General features: G+C 42.0%; 1 protein-coding gene across 2 annotated transcripts in view; it reads right to left on the bottom strand.

Moving 5' to 3' along the window:
• G3BP2 (G3BP stress granule assembly factor 2) overlaps positions 1 to 19,695 on the bottom strand; it is a gene marked incomplete at both ends in the record, with an annotated part of 34,200 nt that extends 14,505 nt beyond the window's left edge. Inside the window, 4 exons of one of the 2 annotated variants that reach the window (XM_080697856.1) lie at positions 948 to 1,121; positions 1,842 to 1,923; positions 6,532 to 6,650; positions 19,666 to 19,695. In XM_080697856.1, the coding sequence (XP_080553982.1) occupies positions 948 to 1,121; positions 1,842 to 1,923; positions 6,532 to 6,626 (351 nt within the window). Of the gene's footprint in view, positions 1 to 947; positions 1,122 to 1,841; positions 1,924 to 6,531; positions 6,651 to 19,665 lie in introns of those variants that run through there. The other variant, XM_080697855.1, reaches the window with a different exon arrangement.
• Between the last annotated feature and the right edge of the window lie 5,965 nt (positions 19,696 to 25,660).

Below are 25,660 nucleotides of genomic sequence, written 5' to 3'. Positions count from 1 at the left end.
AAAATGGATGGACCTGGAAAACATGTTAATGAAATAAAGAATAATAAATAGAGCTGGGGATGTAGCATGCTCCTGGGTTCAAACCCCAGTACTGCAAAAAAAAAAAAAAAAAAAAAAAAAAAGTAGCTGGGCATAACAGCCCATGTTTGTAATCCCAGTACTTGGGAAGCTGAAACAGAAGAATTGCAGGTTTTTTGCCAGCTTCAGCAATTTGGTGAAATACTTGTAGCTCAATAAAACCCTGTTTCAAAATAAAAATAAATAAATAAATAGAGCTGGGGGCTTAGTTCAGAATAAAAAATACCCCTGGGTTCAAATCCCAAGTGCTGTCTGGAAATAGATGAATAAACAAACAATAAATTTGTACAGCCAGGCATGGTGGCTCACTCTTAAAATACCAGCATTTGGGAGGCTGAGACAGGAGGATCGATTGCAGTTTGCAGACAGCCTCAGTTACTTAGTGAGGCCTTCTGCAACGTAGTGAGATCTTGTTTCAAAATAAAGAATTAAAAAAAATAGTACTGGGGGTGTAGCTCTAGGTAAAATGCCCCTGGGTTCCATCCCCAGTGCAGCGGGGGAGGGGGGAGCTATACAATGAAATACTCTGACACACACACACACACACACACACACACACACACATACACACACACTACTACAGGCTGGAGATGTAGCTCAACAAAAGAGACATGCCCAAGTCCCTGGGGGTTTGATCCCCAGCAAAGTAAAATAAAATAAACCAATATAATTTTTACTTCTATAATCTTAGTTATATATTTACACATAGTACCTACATTCTAATTCCAAATGGTTACAACTCAAAAGACACAAGTTCAGTCATTTATATCAAAATTTCTCAAAAGTAACAATATACAAATCTGAACCTATCAGAAGAAACTCTTGGACACTTCAACAATTAATGTAAACTAACTGAAACAGAAACTTACTTCAGGAGCCAGAACAAAGGTTTGCATAAACTTCCTCTCTGGCTGTCCACTGTTAGACAGCAAACCCATGACCTGGACAACTACTCCATCACTCAAGGTTGCATGAGCATCCACATGACGAATTTTAGTATGACATTCACTGAAGTTCAGAGATAACACTTTGTGGTGTATATCCTTTATAGGGAAAAGGGAAATAGAAAGACAAATCTTTGTGATACTTCATTACTTACACAACACTACTACCTACCTCTCACACAACTCTAAAATGTTAACTATTTAATCTTTCTTCTTCATTTGAATACATTCCACCATGCCACACATTACTGACAGACTGCTCCTCCTAAAGAGACCATTTTTAACCTGTTACCTCCCTGTACAAGAAATTAGAATGGCAGCACCTGGGCTTAATACACAAAGGCACTTTTCTGTAGTAAGTTATTTAGCCATCCTCACACACTGTGTTGAATGCTCCTTGACCTCGCACCTATCTTACTTTAGTGTGATGTTTACTTATACCATTTCTCTACCACAATTTCTTCACATTTGGTAAGGCCAAATCTTAGAAGACTAACTAAAGTCCTAAATCCTCTACAAAGTTTTCCTTTCCTACTAAGTCATAAAGAACATATATACTTCTGTGTTTTCTTTTAACACAACTATTTCCTGTATAAGCATAAGCATAAAAAATGTTTTTTAAAAATCCCCTTTCTCATCCCAACATAATACCATGATTTTACAAAATGGGTCTTTTAACTCAAGCACATTTGACAATTACTTAAATTAAGGCAAGTTATAACTAATGATTATATTAAAGAAAAATCCATGGACACAAGGCTTTTTGAAATCTCTATCTTAACACAAAAATACATTTAAAATATACATAAAGTGGCTTACATTTTGGCCATAAACAGCTTCCTGGGGCTTTCCACTAGCATCTACTCCACCATGAACATAGGAAGAATTCCTGCCATAAAACCTGTAAAACCAAGGATAAAGATTACAAATGAACTATCAGAAGGCTAAGAGACAGTTGAGTTCTGGTGTCAGACTAGGTTTAGGTCCATCTTTATCACTAATTAGATGTGTGATCTTAGGTATAAATATAGATGCTTCAGTAACTGATCATTTTTTCCCCTCAGATATAAAAATTCAAGTTATATTGCTCTTGAATCAGGCGCTCAATTTAAAACTCAGAACACCAAATGATTACCAACTTACAAGCCAAGTAAAAAGATATGCAATTACATCAGCATTCAATTTCTTATTAATATTTTTATGTTGCTCTTAATAACATAAGAAATTGAGACTTTCTCTGGAATTACCTAAAGCAATCAGATTTTTCTCTTTTTTCTTCTTGTATGGCTCCTGGGATTGAACCCAGGAGCACTGTATCCCCAAGCAACAGCTAGGAGGCTGAGACAGGAGAATCACAGGTTTGAAGCTCAGCGGTTTTTTTTTGTTTTGTTTTGTTTTAAATACTGGAGATTGAATTCTGAGGTATTCTACCTACAAGTTATACCCCTGGCTCAATTTTATTTATTTGAAAACAGGGTCTCACTAGGTTAGCTGAGAGCCTCGCTAAATTGCCAAGGCATGACTTGTTTTATACCTAGCTTATCTAACCACTTTGCCTCTTAAAAATAAAAGTTGAGGTTGGTACAACCTTAAGGTTAAGTATCCTTAAACATGCATTTTTGTGCACCTTACTGGATAGTTATATTTTACACACACACTCTATCAAAGTGTCCTTTAGAAAAATGCCAGTTTACATGCTTGTCAAATAGTATGAGAGAAATTAGAATAGATTTTAAACTGTAGGGTCATGTTTAAAAGCCAGGTGTGGTGGTGCATGCTTGTAATCCCAGCATTTGAGAGGCTAAGACAGGACAACTGCAGTTTTGCAGCCAACCTCAGCTACTTATTGAGGCCCTTTGCAATTCAGTTGAGACCCTGTTTCAAAATAAAGAATAAAAAATAGGGCTGAGGGTATAGCTTGTAGGTAGAATGTGGCTGGGTTCCATCTCCAGTACCACTAAATAAATAAATAAATAAATAAATAGCCAGGTGTGGTAGCGCACGTTTGTAATCCCAGCATTTGGGAGGCTGAGACAGGAGGATTGAGGTTCGTGGACAGCCCTCAGCTACTTAGTGAGGTCCTCTGCAATTCAGTGAGAACCTGTTTCAAAATAAAAAATAAAGAAATAGGGCTGGGGGTGTAGCTTGGAGGTAGAATGCCCCTGGGTTCCATTGGCAATACTGCAAAAAATTTAAAAACATTAAATAAATAAAATAAAAGAACACTGTATGGCACAGTGGAAGCTTTTTATTAATTTTTTTTAAATTTTTTTTTGCTTGTGTGTGTGTGGTACTGAGGATTGAACCCAGGGGCATTCTACCTCTGAGCTATACCCCCAGCCCGATTTTTTATGCTTTGTTTTAAAACAGGATTTCACTAAGCTACTTATAGAAAATCTTACTAAATAGCTGAAGTCGGCCATGAAGCTGCAAACCTCCTGTCTCAGCCTCCCAAGTACTGGGATTACAAGTGTGCACCACACACTCAACTGTAGAGACCATTTTAAACTTTTCTTTTTTCACTACAAAAAATGTGAAAAGAGCGAATTTCAGATTTTAATGGACCCCATTAATTCCATTCTCCTCTCGGTTAACAACATTTTAATTTTTATAATTACAGAAAGTTATTGAGCTGGGTGTGGTGGCGCACGCTTGTAATCCCCGCGCTTGGGAGGCAGAGACAGGAGGATCGCGCAGGTTCGAAGTCAGCCGCGCGTGCTGGCTTAGGAGACCCTGTTTCCAAATAAAAATGTAAAATAGGTCTGGGAGTGTAGCCTGGAGGCTCAAGGGTTTCCAGGAACCCCAGTACCACCACCACCAAAAAAAAAAAAAAAAAAAACCAAAAAACACAGTTATTGATTGGGGTTTATACTTTGTATACATTGCATTCTAGTACAGTAATTGGGCTCTATAGTTAGAACTAGGCCTGAACACTAGTTATAGGTAACTCATTTACTTATTGAGTTGTTCTGCATAAATATCTACTCTTAATCAGGAGTGATCCTGAATTACTAAATTCAGAGATCTAATATATAAAGATAGTAAAAATACCTGTATTTTGTTTTAGGTTTTAAGATTGCCATAAGGATTACATGCGATAATATACAGCTACGGAGAATATAGAAAGAAGCCCAGTAAATATGGAAATGCCCCTGGATTAAAGAACATTACCCTTTTTTAAAAATTTTTTTGCAGTGCTGGAGATTGAACCCCTGGCCCTATGTTATGTTATGTTATTTATTTATTTATTGCAGGTCTGGGGATGGAACCCAGATGCATTTGACCTCTGAGCTACAGCCCTGCCCAATTTTTTATTCTTTCTTTTCTTTTTTTGGTGGTACTGGGGATGGAACCCAGGGCCTTCTACCCTCCGGGCTACACTCCCAGACCTATTTTATATTTTTTATTTGGAAACAGGGTCTCTTAAGACAGCAGAGGCTGGCTTCGAACCTGCATGATCCCCCTGTCTCAGCCTCCCAAGCGCTGGGATTACAAGCATGTGCCACCATGCCCGGCTCTTTATTTTGAAACAGGATCTCACTGAGTTGCAGAGGGCCTCCCTCACTAAGTAGCTGAGGCTGTCTGCGAACTGCGATCCTCTGGTCTCAGCCTTTCAAATGCTGGGATTACATGCGTGCATCACCATGTCCAGCTCCTATTTTATTTTTTATATGGAAAAAGGGTTTCAGTACGTTGCAGAGGATGATGTCAAATTGCTGATGTTGGTTGTGAACCTACAATCCTCAGCCTCTGGAGTACTAGGACAGACATGTACCACCACACTTGGCTATACATTATGTTCAAAAGTGCTAAACAAGTAACAAAATCCTAATCTTTAGAATGCTTAATTAAAGCCGAGTGTGGTGACGCACACCTGTAATCCTTGTGCTTGGGAGGCTGAGAGAGGAGGATCACACAGGTTTGAAGTCAGCCTCAGCTACTTAGTGAGGCTGTCAGCAACTTAGTGAGACACTGTTTCCAAATAAAGTATAAAATAGGTCTGGGAGTATAGCCCGGAGGTAGAAAGCCTCTGGGTTCCACCTCCAGTACCATACACACACACACACACACACACACACACACACACACACACACACAAAAAAAAATAAATAAATAAATAAATAAATAAGAATACTTAATTAAGAAGCCCTACAAAGTCGAGCATGGTAGTGCACACTTAAAATCCAAGCATTTGGGAGGCTGAGACAGGAGGATCTGACAACCTAAGCTACCTTTAGTGAGGCTCTTTGGAACTCAGTGAGACCCTGTTTAAAAATAAAGAATAAAAAATTGGGCTGAGGGTGTAGCTTGGAGGTAGAATGCACCTGGGTTCCATTCCCAGTACCATTAAAAAAAAAAAAAAAAAAAAAAAAAAAACCTCTTAGGGAAAAAATAGTGGTCTTACAGCCACCACTCTGATAGGGGGCTAATATCCAGAATATACAAAGAGCTCACAAGACTCTACACTAGCAAAACAAACAACCCAGTGAAGAAATGGGCAAATGAACTGAATAGACATTTCACAAAAGAGGAGATACAAAGGGCCAATAGATACATGAAAAGATGTTCTACATCACTGGCCATCAGGGAGATGCATATCAAAACTACACTGAGATTCCATCTAACCCCAGCCAGAGTGGCAAGCATGAAGAAATCAAATAACAACAAATGCTGGCAAGGATGTGGGGAAAGAGGAACTCTTTTTACACTGTTGGTGGGAGTGCAAACTAGTTCAGCCACTATGGAGATGTGTGTGGAGATTCCTAAGAAAGCTGGGAAGAGATTCACCATACGATCCAGCTCTACCACTCCTGGGTATTTTTCCAAAGGGGTTGAATTCAGAGAACTACAGCAAATATGCATACCTATGTTCATAGCAGCATAATTCATAATAGCCGAAATATGGAACCAACCCAGGTCTCCATCAACAGATGAATGGATTGCAAAACTTTGGGAAATACACACAATGGAATTCTACTTAGCCATAAAGAAGAACAAAATCATATCATTTGCAAGAAGATGGGAAGTCCTGGAGAGCATTAGGTTAAGTGAGATCAGCCAAGCACAGAAGGAGAAGGTACATATGTTTCCTCTAATATGCAGTGGGACTCCAGATAATGGAGGGGAAATATCAGCAAAATTTGAATGAAAAGATAGGAGAGGAGGAAGGCTGAACTTGATTAATGAGGGTCTACATCCGAATATGTGTAAAATTATGAATATGGCATGGTTACCCTGGACAATCATTGGTGGGAGGGGGAGGAAGGGAAAACGGGGGCGGGGGGGGGGCACCAAGTATAGTTTAAATGTATACCATTTATGTTCAATAAAAATCTGTATTAAAAAAATAGTGGTCTTAGTCATCATGTGATAAAAAGCACTGGATATAGTTTAGACATGTTTACAAAGATACTGTCAAGTTATCAGGAGACAAGCAAGGTAAAACACAGAATACTACTACCAAGAAAATAAAACTATAAAATCACCAAAAAAGATGTTTAAAATTTACCTGTGTAAATATTCTGGAGCTTTATTCAGCAAAGTATAATATTGCCTCACAAACTCCCGCCCTACAAGCAGCGGACTGGGCTTCTCCATAACCATTTCTTTGCTGCACAATGTCAAATGCTGAGGGAACAAACACAAGAGTAATTACGATTAAAAACCATCCTTGTAAACTACCATGAAATAAACTTCAAGACATACAAATGATTACAAAGAAAATTAACATTATTTATTTAAAAGTAATTTACGACAAGCTGGAACTGGTGATGAACAGCTGTAATCCCAGCTACTTGGGAGGCTTAGGCATGAGGATCATGTGTTCAAGGCCAGCCTCAATAACTTAGTGAGACTCTCTCAATCTCACTAGGGGCTAGTGATGCAGATCAGTCAGACAGTGCTTGTCTAGTATATGCAAGGCCCCAGGTTCAATCCTCAGTGCTACAAAAAGTAAGTAAATAAAAAGTAATTTACAACAGTCAAAGAATAATTTTCAGCCTCCGATGTTTGCACCTCCTTTTGTCCTTCTTGATTTTCCTACCCCTCAGCGTGGGAGAAATGTTTTCCTAGTCCTAAGAAAGTTCAAGGAAATTAGCAAAAAATAAATATATTTCATCATTCACTTTATGCTTCCAAAATAGTTAAAATTATAACAAGGATTGGGGGGAAAGAAGGGGAAAATATATGAAAATTTAAATATGACTTGTTTTTCAAAATAACATATAATTGGGAGAGATGCAGCTCAATGGTAGAGTGAGTGCTTTGTATAAACAAAGCAAGCCCTGGGCTGAACTCTCTACACCAAGAAAATAAAATATATATCTTAGGCATCATTTCCTATTACACTAAAAGGATTGGAAAATACTGATAAAAATAATAATAGCTGGGTGTGGTAGCACATGCTTATAATTCCAGCACTTAGGAGGCTGAGAAAGGAGGATCACACAGGTTTGAAGCCAGCCTCAGCTACTTAGTGAGGCTCTCAGCAGCTTAATGAGACCCTGTTTCCAAATAAAGTTCTGGGAGTATAGCCCAGATGTAGAAAAGCCCCTGGGTTCCACCCCAGTACCACAATAAATAAATAAATAAATAAATAAATAAATAAATAAATGGAATAAAATAGGGCAGGAGCTGTAGCTTAGAGGTCCAATGCTCCTGAGTTCCATCCCCAGACCCGCAAAAAAAAGTCAGCCATAATGTTATGCATTAAGTTGTATTAAGTAAATCAAAATGCAGCTTAAATTCCTATCTTAACAATTTTGAATGTAGGTTTCCTTTCAACAACTAAAAATTATCATAGCTGAAGAGTCCTCAATAATCATTACAGTATGATTCTGGTTTTCATGGAAGTCAGGTGCCAAATACAGTAAAGCACACAGACTTCAGCACTAGGCAATTCCAGTGACTCTCCGTTCAGCTTTACAATAAGCTCTGCTGAGTTTTCTCTGTGGTGTGGTACTGAGGACTGAATTTCAGGGCACTGTATCTCTGAGCTATAGCCCTTTTTACTTTTTGTTTTTAAAGTTTTGTTGGTTGCTGAGGATCTCCCTAAATTACTAAGGCTGTCCTTGAACCTGTGATCCTCCTGTCTCAATCTCCCAAGTACTGGGATTACAGGTGTGTGCCACCACACCCATTACTTATTTTCTCCTGTTGCAACCATCCTTCTGAAGTTCTCAAAAAAAATTATTATTATAATTTGGTGATACTGGGTATTGAACCCAAGGGCATTCTACCTCTACACCCCATTCTATTTTTTATCTTGAAACAGGGTCTCACTAAGTTACGGAAAGCCAGTACATCCAGCCACCATGTCCAGCAAGTTCTCAAACTTGATATACACTCCCCCCAAATCTGTTCAAAAGTTTATATAATGCCTCATTTGCTTTCAGAAATAGTTTTAATTCACATAGCAATCCAAATACTGCTATTTCAGTTGGCACTGGTTTTCCCCAAACCTAAAATTCTCAATAAGGATAACAACCCTAACCATAGACAGAATCTCACTTGCTACATTTGAAATAGCCTGTAATCCCAGTACTTGGGAAGCTTGAAACAGGCTCAAGGCCAATGTAAATGATTTAGCAAGACCCTCAGCAACTTGGGAGACTGTTTCAAAACAAAAATTAAAACCAGGCAGAGGTGGCACACACTTGTAATGTCAGTACTTGGAAGACTGAGACAGGAGGATCATAGGTTCAAGGCCAGCCTCAGCTACTTAGTGGAGGCCCTCCGCAATTTAGTGAGACCTTGTTTCAAAATAAAGAATAAAATAGGACTGGAAGCATAGTAAGGAGGTAGAAAACCCTGCATTCAGCCTCCAATACCCAAAAAAGATGAGAGCAATTATTACCTACTACCATCTTAGAGGTTGAGACAGGATGATGGCGGTTCGTGGACAGCCTCAGCTACTTAGTGAGGCCCTCCACAACTCAGTGAGACACTGCCTCAAACTAAAGAATAAAAAACAGGGCTGGAGGTGTAGCTTGGAAGTAGAATGCCTCTGGGTTCCATCCCTAGTACTGAAAAAAAAAAAAAGTGAAGCATCACTAAACTCTACGTCTTCCAATGACACTTGAAAGGGGGAGACTGCCATTAGGAAGGAATGGCACAATAAAAACATTACCAATACTATTTATCCATCCAGATCCCAACATGCTTATATAGCCAGCTTCTTCCATTATTTAAGAGTCTGGGCTACATTTTTTGGAGATGAGAGTCATTCTGCTCTTCATTTCAACCCAACTCCCTTATATGCCTGTAAATTTTTATCAATATACTTTTTTTTTGTGGTACTGGGGATGGAACCCAAGGGCATTCTACCTCCAAGCTACATTCCCAGGCCTATTTTTTTAATTCTTTAATTTGAAACAGGGTCTCACTGAGTTGTAAAGGGCCTACATAGGTGAGGCTGGCTTCAAACCTGTGTGATCCTCCTGTCTCAGCTTCCCAAATGCTGGGATTACATGCGTGCGCCACCATGCCAGGCTCAATATACTTTTTTTCCCCCCAGACTGATGATCTCAAACACTGGAGCGGATGTGGACCAATGGGAGCTCGCAGTCATTGCTGGAGGGTTATAAAATGACAGGGCCACTCTGGAGAGCAGTTTCTTTCAAAGTTAAACATGTATTATCATACAATCCAGAAATTTTACTCCTAGGCTTTTGCCCAAGGGAAGTGAATATGTCCACATAGATTTGTACAGCAATATTAGTAACTTTTTTCACAACAGCCCTAAACTGGAAACTACAAATGTCAATCATCGGGTGAATGGGTAAACAAGTTGTGGTATGCCCAAATTGTGGAATACTATTCTGGACTCAATATACTTTAATCATTCTTTTTTGTTGCTGTTGTTGTACTGGGGATGGAACCCGGGGGCCTTCTACCTCTGGGCTACACACCTGACCTATTTTATATTTTATTTGGAAACAGAGTCTCATTAAGTTGCTGAGAGTGTCACTAAGTAGCTGAGGCTGAACCTGCGTGATCCTCCTGTCTCAGCCTCGAGAGTACTAGGATTAAAAGTGTGTGCCATCACATCCGGCAATCATTTCAGATTCTTAAAATGCTTCCTCTCTGGACTCCTACACCAACTCTCATGGGAAATTGCTCTAAATCAATCATTATCAACCAACCTTCTGAATCTAGTAATAGCATACATTCCAAGAGTACATAAGAAACAAGACACATAAATAAGACCAAAAAAAGCCACTTTAGGATTTATAGTCTAACTATACTTAAGATTTCCACAATTTAGGAAAAAACCCCAAAACTTACCAATCAAATTATCCCTTTTTTTTTTCAACTTTGACTAAAACTTCACTTATAGACAAGAAATACTTTAGGCTTTTGCTTACTTTACAACTGCCAGTAAATTTGGTATATCACAGCCGGGGGTGGTGGCGCACGCTTGTGATCCCAGCATTGGGGAGGCTGAGACCAGAGGATTGCCATTAGCAGACAGCTACTTAGCGAGGCCCTTTGAAACTTAGGGAGACTCTGTTTCAAAAATAAAAAAGACTAAAAAACAGGGCTTGTGGTGTAACTCAGAGGTACAATGCCCCTGGGTTCAATCCTCAGTACCTCAAAAAGTAAATAAATAAAAAAACAATACATGCAACAACATAGATTAATTTCAAAAGCAAGCCCCAGGCATGGTGTTGCAAGCTTGTAATCCCAGCATTGGTTGGGAGGCTGAGACAAGAGAATGGCGGTTCAAGGCCAGCCTCAGCTACTTAGTGAGGCCCTTTGCAACCCAGTGAGACCCTGTTTTAAAATAAAGAATAAAAATACAGCCAGGTATGGTGGAGCACACATGTAATCCTCGTGCTGGAAGGCAAAAACAGGAGGATCAAGCAGGTTCGAAGACAGCCTCTCTGGCTTAAGAGACCCTGTTTCCAAATAAAAAATATAAAAATAGGTGTGGGAGTATAGCCCAGAGGTAGAAGGGTTCCATCCCCAGTACCACCACCACCACCAAAAAAAAAAAAGGGCTGGGGGTGTAGCTCAAAAGTAAAATAACCCCTGGGTTCCATCCCTGGTAACGGTAAAAAAAAAAAAAAAAAAAAAAAAAAAAAAAAATCCAAAAGCATTATTTTTAAGCAAAAGAAGTCAGGCATGGTGGCGCACGCTTGTAATCCCAGCATTTGGAAGGCTGAGACAGGAGGGTTTCGTTTGAGGACAGCCTCAGTTACTACTTATTGAAACCCTTTGCAACTCAGTGAGACCTTGTTTTAAAATAAATAATAAGCCGGGCGTGGTGGTGCACGCTTGTAATCTCCGCGCTTGGGAGGCTGAGAGAGGAGGATCACACAGGTTTGAAGCCAGCCTCAGCTACACTTAATGAGGCTCTCAGCAATTTAGTGAGACCCTGTTTCCAAATAAAGTATAAAATAGGTCTGGGAGTATAGCCCAGAGGTAGAAAGCCCCTGGGTTCTACCCCCAGTACCACCAAAAAAAAAAAAAACTCACCTGCCTGTAATCCCAGCCACTTGGGAAGCTGAGGCAGGATGATCACAAATTCTAAGCCAGCCCATTTAGTAAGACCCTATCACAAAATAAAACAATAAAGGTCAAAGATGTCGCTCAGTGGTAGAATGCCTGCCTAGAAAGAAAAATGTCTATGGACATTTTTCTTCAAAAATGCAAAAACCCTAGGTTCAGTCCCCAGTGCCACCCCCCCAAAAAAAGGGAAAGATTTATAAAAGTAGAAAAAGAATATCCACAAAAGTTAAGCAATAATAACAAACTAGAACAATGCTACAAATCTCATCTTTTATTTTTTGGAGTACTGGGGATTGAAGGGGATACTCTTCCACTGAACTACATCCCTAATGCTATTTTGTTTTTTAATTTGAAACAGGGTCTCACTAAATTACTGTGCACTGCTGGCCTTGAACCTGCAATCCTTGTTTCAGCCTTATAAACACCGGATTACAAGCATGCTTCACCATGCCCAGCCATATCTTATCTTTTGAAAAATGTATGGTACAGATATTACCAAATATTTGAGTTGCGGATATGGGGAGAAGAGTGCGCATAAAATCTTATTGTACTATCCGAATATCACCAAAACATACATTAAATCTGTAACTTTCAAAATCTTATTTTAAATATTCACTCAGCTGGGCACAGTGGCGCACACTTGTAATCCCAGTACTTGGGAGGCTGAGACAGGAGGGTTGTTTCCTGGACAGCCTTAGCTACTTAGTGAGGCTTTCTGTAACTTAGTGAGACCCTGTTTTAAAATAAAGAATATAAAATAGGACTAGGGGTGTAACTCAGAGGGAGAATACATGCCCCTCGGTTCCTTTCCCAGTACCAGAAAAAAACATTTTTTTTTTCATTCCATTTCTGATATCCATCTAGCATATAAACGTTACTGGTTAGAAAAATTGGTTTTAGCTGGGCATGGTGCACATTTGTAATTCTAATACTTGAAAGACTGAGTCAGGATGATCACAGGTTCGCAGCCAGCCTCAGCTACTTAGTGAGACCTTCGGCAATTTACCAAGACCCTGTTTCAAAATAAAGAATAAAAAAAGAGGGCTGAGAATGTAGCTTGGAGATAGAAGAATGTCCTTGGGTTCAAGTCTTCAGTACCACCAAGAAAAAAAAAAAAAGTTCTAAAGTGTCACCAAGTATGAAAATTGGGCAGGGAATGTAGCTCAGTGGTAAAATGCATGAGGCCCTGGATTCTAGACCCAGCATAGAGAGGGAGAAAACTGTGAAAATTCATTTTGTACTCCTAATAAAACTAAAAAGCATTTAGCACTGTTATGCCTTCATTAGTGATAGTATCTTTGTGTGTTTGGGGGGGGGGTACTGAGCCTTTGCACATCATTGAGACCCTATAGCAAAATAAAGAATAAAAAAGCCGGGTGTGGTGGTGCACGCTTGTAATCACCGCGCTTGGGAGGCAGAGACAGGTTCGAAGCCAGCCGTGCACGCTGGCTTAGGAGACCCTGTTTCCAAATAAAAATGTAAAAATAGGTCTGGGAGTGTAGCCCTGAGGTAGAAGGGCTTCCAGGAACCCCAGTACCACCAAAAAAAAAAAAAAATAGGAATAGGGTGTAGCTCAGAGGTAGAATGCCCTTGAGTTCCACACTCAGTACTGAAAAAAAAAGGATAAACTGTGAAACACCAACATGATGGCTCATATGCAGTCATTTTAATACTGTCAGATTAGACAGCCATGACACAAAACACTAAATAAAAAGTGTAAGATTTACAACTAAGCCAGGCATGGTGGCATGCTTATAATCCCAGTTTTAGGAGGCTGAAACAGAAGGATTGCAGGTTCTAGGATAACCTCTGCAAACAGACGCTCATCTATACCTAGCAAGACTCTATTTCAAAATAAAAATAGGAGCCGGGCGTGGTGGCGCACGCTTGTAATCCCCGTGCTTGGGAGGCTGAGACAGGAGGATCACATAGGTTCGAAGCCAGCCTCAGCTACTTAGTGAGGCTCTCAGCAATTTAGTGAGACCCCGTTTCCAAATAAAGTATAAAATAGGTCTGGGAGTATAGCCTGGAGGTAGAAAGCCTCTGGGTTCCACCCCAGTGCCACCAAAAAAATAAATATATAAATAAAAATAAAAATAGGACTGGGGGTGTAGTTTGGAGATAGAATGTCCCTGGGTTCAATCCCCAGCAACACACACCTACACACAATTACAACTAAAGTATGATTTCACTAATGTAAAGCCAGTATGAGCAAAATAACAAAATTAATTCAAATCTACTACAGACAGTAGTAGTAGATTACAACAGAAAAGACAATCCCAGGGAAATGTTGCATTCCATTGGTTCTCATTAATTTCAAGGATCTCTGAAACAGGGATCTTTTTGTGTTCTTATTAAGGAAATTCTCCATAACCATACAGTGACAAAATGGCTTGATCTTCAGAAAATTGCATTTTAACTGAAAACTTCAAACATCTGGCCCAAATCACCACACCTGTTTGGAAATTGCAGATTTCAGAACACCCTAGCTTTTGAGTTAGAGATATTCAACTCATAAACAAGTTTTCCAAAATCCCAAAACCCCAAAATCTGAACACTTCTGGACCCAAGCATTTCAGATAAGGGACATTTAACCTTTATAAAGCAGCAAAACACAGGGTCAAAAATTCACTCATTAAAGAACCGGGATTGGTGGTACATGCTTGTAATCCCAGCATTTGGGAGGCTGAGACAGGAGGATCCAGGTTCATAGACAGCCTCAGCTACTTCTTAGTGAGGCCCTTTGTAACTCAGTGAGACCCTGTTTCAAAATAAAGAATAAAAAATAGGGCTGGGAGTATAGCTCAGAGATAGAATGTCCCTGGGTTCCATCCCTAGTATTAGGGGAAAAAAATTAATTCATTAGAAATTACTTTGGTATACGTTTCAATGCTTGGAAGAATTACCAAAATGAAGAGACTGCTAAGAAATCATATTTCCTTATTTAAAAAGTCAATAAACCAAAACAATATCTAGAAAAGGAGGGGAAAAACTAGAAAAAATAAACTCTCAACCCTGAAATGCGGTACCTACTATATCTTACTTCTTAGAGAAAGAGCATGTCCAGTAACAGATCGCAGCTCTCTTTTACCAGAAAATTGTTAGCAAAAGATATGCCTATGCTAGTTAAACATATGCCTATGCCTAACTCCACTGCCACTTACTCTAGGTCCCTCTGAAACCCTGCACTCACAGCTGTACTCACTAAGCCAAGGCCCGTTCTCAATGAGCCAACTGTACCCACTTTCAACTGCCAGTTCCATACTAATATTGGAACTTTGCAAAATTCCTGATGGTCTTTGTTTAAAGTGACTTTACATGACAGTACTGGGCCTTTTAAGGGCATGAGCCTACAAACAAGATCTGATAACCATACTAATAGAAATAAGTAGTAAAGGGAAATTACAGATCAAGCCTCTTCTCAGGCCTCCCAGGTAAAGAGGCAAAGTTTGAATTTCAGAAGGTATTAAAAGCTGGGCATAGTGGCTCACACTTGTAATCCCAGTACTTGGGAGGCTGAGACAGGAGGATCACATGCAGCCAGCCTTGGCTACTGAGGCCCTCCTGTAACTCTTTTTCAAAGAACCTCTTTTTCAAAATAAAGAGCAAGCTGGGCGTTTTGGTGCACGCTTGTAATCCCAGCATTCAGGAGGCTGAGACCGGAGGATCATGGTTCCCGAACAGCCTCAGCTACTTAGTAAGGCCCTCCGCAACTTAGTGAGACCCAGTTTCAAATTAAAGAAAAAATAGGGCAGGGGGTGTAGCTCGGAGATCGAATGTCCCCGGGTTCCATCCCCAGACCTGCAATAAATAAATAAATAGAAAGAAAGAACAAAAAATAGGGCTGGGGGTGTAGTTTGGAGGTAGAATACCCCTGGGTTCCATCCCTAGTACCTCAAAAATAAATAAATAAAATCATCAAACATTAAAAAATGAAAATGCTATCCCACAAAATTAAAAGCATATATTTATATTATGCACTAAAGTTTACCAAGTAACCTATGTGTTCCTTTATCTCCTTGAAATACACAAGGTATTCATTTACAAAAAGGAAACTGTTATTCAGAGCCAACATTAAAGATCAAAGCCTGTTACAGAAAATTTAAATTAGGGTCTCCTTGCCACTAGTGATGCTTTCATTATTACACCTGGTTAAGAACAACCACTTTGGAAGAAGAACCAAAGAACCACATGTATAAAAAATTAATTTACAAAGTTCCATTTTCGGGCTCTCCAGTGTGCCGGCATGTTGCTTTTTCTTCACTTTCTACGTCCAACTGATTTTGTAATAAAGACTTATTAAAACTGAAAAAAAAAACCCAAAAAACTAAAAAAGTCAACTTTTAGAGCTGGGTGTGGTACACACACTTGTAATCCCAGTACTTGGGAGGCTGAGACAGGAGGATCACAGGCTGACTGCCAACCTAAGCTACTTAGTGAGGCCCTCTGCAACTTAGTAAGACTCTTTTACACAATGAAGAATAAAAAATAGGGCTGGGGGTGTAGCTTGGAAGTAGACTGCTCCTGGGTTCAGTCCCCAGTAAATAACACACAAACCAACTTTTAGCTCATTTGAAACTGTTGGAAAAGAATAAAGGAATATATTAATGCTGTAACACAACAGGAAGCATATACTCAACAATGCTATGATATCAAAATAAGAGTAAATACTTAGAAATTAGAAGATAAAAATAAGCCGAGGCACAAGAAACTGATTCTATTGCCAGGGATTCTGCAAGAAATCTGTTTTATCAGCTATTCAACAAATGTTTACCATTGAAGAGTAATTAGGTCATGTTTGTCAATTAAATTCTACTGAATTTATTTTTTTGGTGGTACTGGGGGATGGCACCCAGAGGCTTTCTACCTCTGGGCTATACTCTCAGACCTTTTTATATTTTATTTGGAAACAGGGTCTCACTAAGTTGCTGAGAGCCTCACTAAGTAGCTGAGGCTGGCTTCGAACCTGTGCGATCCTCCTGTTTCAGCCTCCCAAGCGTGGGGATTACAAGCGTGCGCCACCACGCCCGGCAAATGCTACTGAATTTAAATTCAGAAGCAATCCTTAGATTTGTGCCTTTCAGCCAGGCATGGTGGCCAAAACCCATAATCTCAGTACTTAGCAAGTTGAGACAGGAGGATCCTAGGCTCAAGGGTTAGCAATTTAGGGAGACCTTGTTTCAAACTAAAAAATTTAAAAAGGGCTGGATATGTGTGGTTCAGAGGTAGAATGCCCCAGGGTACAATCTCTAGTATCCCACACACACAAAAGTGCCTTTCAAAATAAACACTGAGAAAAGGTTTGTACCCACTCAACATAAAAATCTGTGGGGAGAAAAAAAGCCTTTTTAAACCAATTTAGGAGCTGATTTTCAAATCCTGTTAATAGGTAATAAATAACATTAATTCTGCAGGATAAAGAAGTTGTGCTAAACCAGCCATGCTGGTGCATGCTTGTAATCCCAGCACTTGGGAGGCTCTCAGCAATTCAGTGAGACCCTGTTTCCAAATAAAGTATAAAATAGATCTGGGAGTATAGCCCGGAGGTAGAGAAGACCCTCAGTACCACAAAACAAAACAAAAAAAGTTGTGCTAAAAATCTAAAGACATTTGTTCTTAGTATTTGCAAATTTCCAGTAACTAATACTGAAATTTTTACTTTAAGCCAAGCATGGTGGCACACTTGAAATCTCAGGACTTGGGAGGCTGAGACAGGAGGATCAAAGGTTCAAGGCCAGTCTCCAGCACTTAGTGAGGCCCTCCAAACAGTGAAAATAAGGCTAGGGTGTAGATCAGAGGTAGAATGCCCCTGGTTCAAAAAATAAATTTTTTTAATTTTAATCTCTCAGAAATCAAGTATGAAGCCGGGCATGGTGGTGCATGCTTGTAATCCCAACATTTGGGAGGCTGAGACTGGAGGATCGCGGTTAGTGGACAACCTCAGCTACTTAGTGAGGCCCTCCACAACACAGTGAGACCCTGTTTCAAAATAAACAATAAAAAATTGACAGGAGGTATAGCTACGAGGTCGAATGCCCCTGGGTTCCATCCCCAGACCCGCAAAAAAAATAAATAAATAAAAATAAATAAATAAATAAATAAAATAAAGTATGGAATATATTTACTTCTACCAACAGTGCCAACACTTCCTTCAAACCAGGAGTTGTCTGCTACATTTTGGAGGGTGGGTATTAAACCCAAAGTCAGTCTATCTCGAGATACACATTCATCCCCCCACCCCTCTTTTGGGTGGTACTGGGGCTCCTGGAAACCCTTCTACCTCCGGGCTACACTCCCAGACCTATTTTATATTTTTATTTGGAAACTGGATCTCATAAGCCAGAAAGGCTGGCTACGAACCTGCGCGATCCTCCTGTCTCCGCCTCCCAAGCATGGGGATTACAAGCGTGAGCCACCACGCCAGGCTCACCCTTTTATTTTGGGGGGAAATGGGGGGGTGTCTAAATTGCCGAGGTTGGCCTTGAACATTCAATCTTCCGGGCTCAGCCTCTCAAGTATTAGGAGTACAGGTGTATGCCACCAAGCCTGGTTTGCCTGCTAGTTTTGATCCCTACCCACTTCACAAGCATTCTGGTTCACTCCACTCTTGCTTTAATGTTTGCTCCTCATCAATATTCAACAACTTGAACCATGACAGCTCTGTGACAGTAAGCAGTCTACTTAAGATCTTTATCCTTCCTACGATTCCTTGATCATTTTTTCAAAATTAAACCTCGTGGAAATTAAAACATAATTCAATCCTAAAACTCTAACTGATCAACTCTTTAAGACCAGGAGTCTTGGATATCAAAAGGACCACTGGTTTTGGCAGGGCCAGTGTTTACTTAGGACTTTGTTCACATGCCTAAGGCTATATTAACTGCCAAATATGGGGCAGAACAAGGAATTACTATCATCTCCCACTCTAGAGTACAGTGCTCCCTTAATGGTTCCTAAATCCAGGTACCTGCAATGCTGTCTGGAAGACTAACACGAAGTAGGATGCCTGAACCTTAATCAGCGTTTTAATCCAAGTTAATAATCAAACCGGGTGAAGAGAAAGGGACAACTTTCCTACTCCAGCTTAGGTGCACATGTTTTGGTTTCCTTTCTTTTTTCTAAAGACATCTCCTCCAAAATTCGTTTTTAAAAAATTACTTATACCTGGAAGGGGGAGGCTGTCCTATGCGGAAAATTGTAGATGCTATATTCGCCCCAAAGCAGCATAGGGCCATCTTAAGAAATCTGCTTTTAGAGACGCAGGAGGGGAAAAAAAAAAAAAAAAACTATCAGATTCCACTAACAAAATCCACACCATTTAGGAAAGCCTATATTCCGACTTCCCCCGCAAAAATGGAGACAAACCCACTCCTCCAAACACTCAACACGTTTTTGACCCCTTCCTGGATCAACAGAGGGTCCTCTGCATGGGGAGGGGGGGGCGCAGGGAGCTCGCGCCGGGAAGCCGGCATCCCAACACGCTCGGGATCCGCGCGAGGCGGGGAGGGGGTGTCACGGTCGCCGGAACCCCGGGCGCCGGGCGAGCGCGGCGGCGGCCGCCTCCAAACCGGATTCCGTTTCCGTGCACAGAAATGGTGCCCGCAGGCCGCTACTTTCGCATCTGCGTCGCTTCTGCCTCCGCGACTCAGCCTCAGCTCCCCTCCCCCACGGGCGGGGCGGCGACCGCGTCCCCGCTCCGCAGCCACCGGGAGCCAGAGGCGCAAAGGCGCCGGGGCGCCGGCGGGTGGGCGCCCCGCTTCCCACACCCTGCCCGGAAAGCCCGCCCGCGCCCGCCCGCGCCCGCACTCGGTCCCACCGCGCCGCTCCGGGCGCCCCGGCGGCCCTCTCCCCTCGCCGCCTCCGTCTCCGCCGAACCTGGCCCCACCTGTGCCCGGGGAGACCTCCGGCCGCACCTCGCGCGCGCGACCCCCCGCCCCACGCGGCCTCACCTGGGAGGGAAGGCTCGGCTTCTCACGCACACGGCGGCGCAGGCGGCCCGCAAGAACAATGTCTCCCGCGGCCGCAACACCTCCGACCCGGCGCGCACGCACAGGACGGTTGCCGCGAGCCGCGAAGGGAATGTCCCCTTCCGACCACCACACCGGCCTCCCCGCCCGGCCCCCGTACGCACCTCCAACCAACAGCCGCGGCGGCTACGTCGCGCGGAGGTCAGCAGGAGAGGCGCTGAGAGCCGGCCGCAGCGGGTGCTTCTCGCTCGCCGCCTCCTCCCTCCGACAAACCCGAAGCCGCGGAAGCCGGGGAGCCGCGAGCTCCTTTCCCGCACAACCACCTCTTCCCGGGCGCCTGGCGCAGCGGCGAGCGACAAGGAGCACGGACGTCCCGCCCCCTTTGCCACCGCCCCCTCTTATTGTTTTACCCCTGCCGAACGGGCCAGGGAACCCCCCAGCACAGCGCCAGCCAATCACGCATCTCCTCCGCGAGCCGGACCCAACCTCCTCGCGTCCCTCTGCGGAGCACGCGCAGTTCGCCGCCGCGCTCGCGCACCCTCGCGCCCGGAAAGCCGGGGAACCGGAACCGGCCTGGAGCCGGGCGAGCGCCCGCTGGCCTGACGTCACAAGGAGGCGGCCTCCGCCGCCCGAGGCTCGGGCTGCTGCCCGGCCTTCCAGGCGGCGCGGGCCGGAGCCGCTTCGCTGCGACGCTGGGCTTGGCAGGCTGGTACTCCTGGTGCCTTTATTAATGTTAAGAGAGAAGAAATCTGGTAATCTCTTCGAACTAGGCGTTTGCAGATTGCTGCTCCAGAGGAACATTAAATGCAGCCGGTAGTTTCAGCTGTTTGTACACTACGCTCACGTATACTGTTCATTAACCCATGCTAGGAAATGGAGGGTTTTAGCCCCGCTGAGAAGGTCACATCCTAATAGGTCAAAGAAAGATATTTTATGAGCCTTCTGGGCGCTAGGCTATGGGGTACAGGAAAAATAAGACGTAGGCATAGAGAGGGAAAGATTGTTTCCTTCTGTGACCATTATGTATTTAAACGTAGCTAAATATATACTAAGCATTTTGGGGTGTGTGTGTGTGTGTGTGTGTGTGTGTGTGTGTGTGTGTGTGTGTGTGTGTGTGTTACCTAAGGCATTCTACCTTCAGGCTACATCCTAGCCTTGCTATTTTTATTTTTCGTTTGGAAACAATGCCTCACTAGGTTGATGAGAGTCTCACTACTTGCTGAGGCTGTCCTTGAACCTTCGATCCTCCTTGTCTCAACCTCCCAAATATTGATATTACAGGGGTGTGCCAGCACGCATGGCTTAAGCATTTTACAAATTAAGGCTTGAAATCCCAGGAAGTACCAGGATTACAAATCTTGTCCCACATGTAGAACAACATGTCTCCTGGTCTTGAATCATGGCCTATCTTGCAATGAAAGGTACTACTTCCTCCTTTAGGTCTGGCAGTGTTTTCAGAGAATATTAAAGTTGCAGAAAAATTTTGGAATGAAGTCTTGAGAAATGGTGAAAAAAAAAAAAAGGGCAACTAGGAAAGAAAAAAGATTTAATGCCTACATAGCAACCATCATGCAGATATACATATTTCATCACTTTTCTTCACAACCCTACAAGGGTAATTTTAAATTACTTTGTTAATGTAAAAGCAGGTTCAAATGCCAACATTTGAGCCTCCTCAATCTACAATGTGTTTACCTTAGATTGCTCAATAATTTTGTTATATGAGTTGGGTTTTCTTTTTGTTTTTTTGTTTTTTTAGTACTGGGGACTGAACCCGGGGCATTCTACCTCCAAATTACATCCCCAGACTTTTTTTTTTTTTTTTTTTTTTTTTTTTAATTTTGAAATAGGATCTAAGTTGGTAAGGGCCTCACTAAGTAGCTGAGGCTAGCCATGAACCTTTGATCCTCCTGTCTCAGCCTCCCAAGTACTGGGATTACAAGCATGAGTCACCATGCCCTGATGCCCTGTTCTTTTTTTTTTTTTTTTTCTTAAAACATAATACATTAGCTGGACATTATGGCACACACTTGTAATCCTAGTATTTGTGAAGGTTAAACTGGAGGATCACAGGTTCAAGGACAGCCTCATCAAGTAGTGAGATTCTGCTCAACATAGGGAGACCACATTTTAAAATAAAAATAGATAGGGCTGGGGGATGGCTTAGAGGTAGAATGCCTCTGGGTTCAATCCTCAGTACTACAAAACAAAACAAAAACATAACACATTACTTGCAGGTTGCCTTTTACATATAATATTTATGTACTAAATACTCTTAATTATTTTATGGACTCTTTAAGCCTTAGAGTAGTTGGAAGAAGTAGTTACTATGCCCTTTTTACAGATGAGGACATTGAGGCTTAGTGAAGACAAGTAACTTACTCAAAGATACAAAGCTACTTTTCATTTTAAACACAGTCAACATCCACACCCCATGCCCTTAATATAGAACATTTCCATTGCATTAATTGCCACAATTTACCTATCTTCTCTAGTGCTGACTAACATTTCAGTTGTTTCCAATTTGGGGCTCTGATGTGCAATGCTGTCATATTCTTCACCATGTATCCTAGAGCAGTGGTTCTCAGACCTTCTAGTGCATCTGAATCACCTAGAGGGCTTGTTAAAACTAGACTGCCAGCCATGCTTGTAATCTCAGTACTTGGGAGGCTGAGACAGGAGAATTGCAAGTTAGCTGACAGCCTCAGCAATTTATGAGGCCCTCCATGATGTAGTGAGACCCTGTTTCAAAATAAAGAATAAAATATAGGGCTGGGGTTATAGCTCAGAGGTAGAGCGGCCCTGGGTTCAATCCCCAGTACCGGAAAAAAAAAAAAAAAAAAAAAGAATAAAAATAGGGCTGGGGCTGTAACTCAGAAGTAGAATTCCCAGGGGCTCAATCCCCAGTACCCCCCCCAACACACACACATACACATGTCTCTCTTGCCAGGTGTGATGGCACATGCTTGTAATCTCATTATTTGGGAGGCTGAAACAGGAGGATCACAGGTTCTAGGATATCCTCAGCAACATACAGACTCCCAGAAACCCAGTGAGATAATTTTAAAACAAAAAATAAAAAGGGTTGAGGGTGTACCTTAGGGGTAGAATGCCCCTGGGTTTAATATTCAGTACTACCACCACCACACACACACACACACACACACACACACACAGCCTCCCATGCCAGTACTTGGGAGACTAACATAGGAGGATTACAAGTTCAAGGCCAGTGCATAGCAAATTAAACCTTGTTCAAAATGAATATAGAGCTGGGGGTATAACTTGAAGGTAGAATCACCATGAGCTCAATCCCCAGTACCACCAAAGAAAATAAAAATAAATAAACTCCCGAGTTTCTGATTCAGCAGGTCTATGCTAACACTGATAATTTGTGTTTCTTACAAAATTTTAAGTGATGTTGTTACTGCTGTTCTAGAGGCTGGCAAACATTTTACTGTAAAGGACTAGATAGTAAATTATTGTAGGTTTAAGGGCCACTTATAGTCTCTGTTTCATATCTGGAAATGTTGATAAATGGTAGAAACAAAGCTGGCTTGGTCTAGGGTATATACCAAAAAGTGGATTAACTGGGGGGAAAAATAGTCCACTAACTTCAATTTAGTAAATAACTTTAACCTGTTCTCCTAAGCGGCAATTTTTCCTCCCAAATGTCTTTCAATTCTGTGCCCTCTGAATGCCTTTCCATTAAATAGCCTCTGTCCAGATGCAGGCCCCTTTCATTTTTTCAGGAGAATTGCAATAGCTCTCTAACTAATCTCCTGCCCCTCAAAAGAACCTCCAGGAAGCAACCTCTGTCCCTATAGACTACACAGAGAGGGAAGCATGAATGGTATTTATTCAGTTGCCCAGACCAAAAACCTTTAAGTCACCCTTGACTCTCCTCTTTTTCTGATACCACAAGGCCAATGTCAGTAAGGTCCTCTTCCCTCTACTGTCATTTATTCTGGAGTAAACACTTCACATCACTACGCTGCTACAAGCCACTACTGCCCATTACAACAGTTGTCCACCTGTTCACAATGCTTCCACTTTTATTCTATCAGTCCATCCTCCTCACAGTAGCCAGAACCTTGACAGGTATAAATTAGATGACACTCCCAAAACATTCCCAGGGAAGCAACACAGAATCTCTGGTCCTTGCCTTGGTCTGTCAGGCCTACTGATTACTCCAGGCTAGTCTTCCAACTCTTGTCTTTTTTTTTTTTTTTTTGGGAAAAGTCACTGTATTCTAATGAGTTCACAAAGAATAATATCAAAACATCTAAGGAGGCCATACAAACATTTGCCCAGCCCCAAATTATGCAAAATTTTAATAGGCATAATTTTTTTATTGATACATTGTATGTCGGGGCCCACTCGACTGGACCGAGATGGCACCCAGGCTTGTTGCCAGCGTGGGCTCAAGATGGCGCCTAGGCTTGCAGCCAAGTCACGAGGCTCACGAGGCTGGCGGTGCCCTGAGCCTGCGCAGTGAGCCCTATCAGGCACCCTACGGATGATCAGTGACGCGGCGCCTCGTGCTACCACCAGCCCGCCTATGAGAGGGTTAGAAATGCACATGCCCTAGCTGTGGGAAGCTTGGGGTTGGTGGAGTGATGAGGGAGGGGTTATGAGACTGATATATATTTGCCTGCTGTGCACAGCAGCAGCAGCAGCAGCAGCAGCAGCAGCAGCAGCAGCAGCAGCATTATTGAGAAGGAGCATTAAAAGAGGAAGTAGCTTCATTAACAGAGTCGGCGTTCATTTGTTTCTTCCCTAGGCTCTGCTGGTCAGAGCCTTAGGGATGCGATAATTGTATTCGTACATCCCAAATTCTATACCAACTCAGTAAATTTCTATACAGTGTAAATATCCTCTTCTGTTGACATTCAGAAACAAGCTATTAATACCAGGAGGGGTTTAATTTAGGGTTTTACATGTTATACTTCATTATCAGTTACAATTCATGCTAAAATAACTTGGTCAGAACCAATTTTCTGTTCAATCTGAACTTCTTTTCTTTTTTAGGGTACTGTGGATGGAACCCAGGGTATTCTACCTCCAAGCTACACCCCCAGCCTGATTTTTAAATTCTTTTTTTTTTTTTTTCTGGAATGGTACTCAGAGGCATTTTATTTCCGAGCTACACCCCCAGCCCTATTTTTTATTCTTTATTTTGAAACAGGGTCTCACTGAGTTGCAAAGGGCCTAAGTAATAGTTAAGGCTGTCCATGAACCATAATTCTGTCTCAGCCTCCAAAGTACTGGGATTACAAGTGTGTGCCAGCATGCCCGTCTAATTCTTTATATATTTTATTTTATTTTTTGCGGGTCTGGGGATAGAACCCAGGGGCATTCGACCTCAGAGCTACATCCCCTGCCCTATATATTTAGTCTTTATTTTGAAACATGGTCTCACTGAGTTGCAAAGGACCTAAGTAGTAGCTGAGGCTGTCTTCAAACCGCGATCTTTCTGTCTCAGCCTTGAGTCTCACTGAGTTGCAAAGGGCCTCATTTAGTAGCTGAGGCTGTCCACAAACCATGATCCTCCTGTCTCAGCCTTCCAAATGCAGGGATTACAAGAATGCGCCACCATGTCTGTCTTATTGTCAGTATTTTATAGTTTATAGGTCCTCTTGCATTTTTATATAAATCTGAGTTAAGATGGGCATGATGGTGCATGCTTTTAATTCCAGCATTTGGGAGGCTGAGACAACAGGATCACAGGACACCTACAGCCTCAGCTACTTAATGAGGCCCTCTGCAACTTAGTGAGCCATTGTTTCAAAATAAAGAATAAAAAATAGAGCTGGCTGGTGATGCAAGTTTGTAATCCCAGGGTTTGGGAGGCTGAGACAGGTGGATTGCATGGGTTCGAAGCCAGCCTCAGCTACTTAGGCTCTCAGCAACTTAGTGAGACCCTGTTTTCAAATAAAGTATAAAAAGCCGGGCGTGGTGGTGCACGCTTGTAATCCCCGCACTGGGGAAGCTGAGAGGAGGATTGCACAGGTTAGAAGCCAGTCTCAGCTACTTAGTGAGGCTCTCAGCAACTTAAGTGAGACTCTGTTTCCAAATCAAATAGAAAATAGATCTGGGAATATAGCCTGAAGGTAGAAAGCCTCTGGGTTCCACTCCAAGTACCACCAAAAAAAAAAA

The sequence above is a fragment of the Muscardinus avellanarius genome (genome assembly GCF_963383645.1).
Source record: "Muscardinus avellanarius genome assembly, chromosome: 6".
Classification (NCBI taxonomy): Eukaryota; Metazoa; Chordata; class Mammalia; order Rodentia; family Gliridae; genus Muscardinus; species Muscardinus avellanarius.
This window is presented reverse-complemented; position numbering and strand designations above follow the sequence as displayed.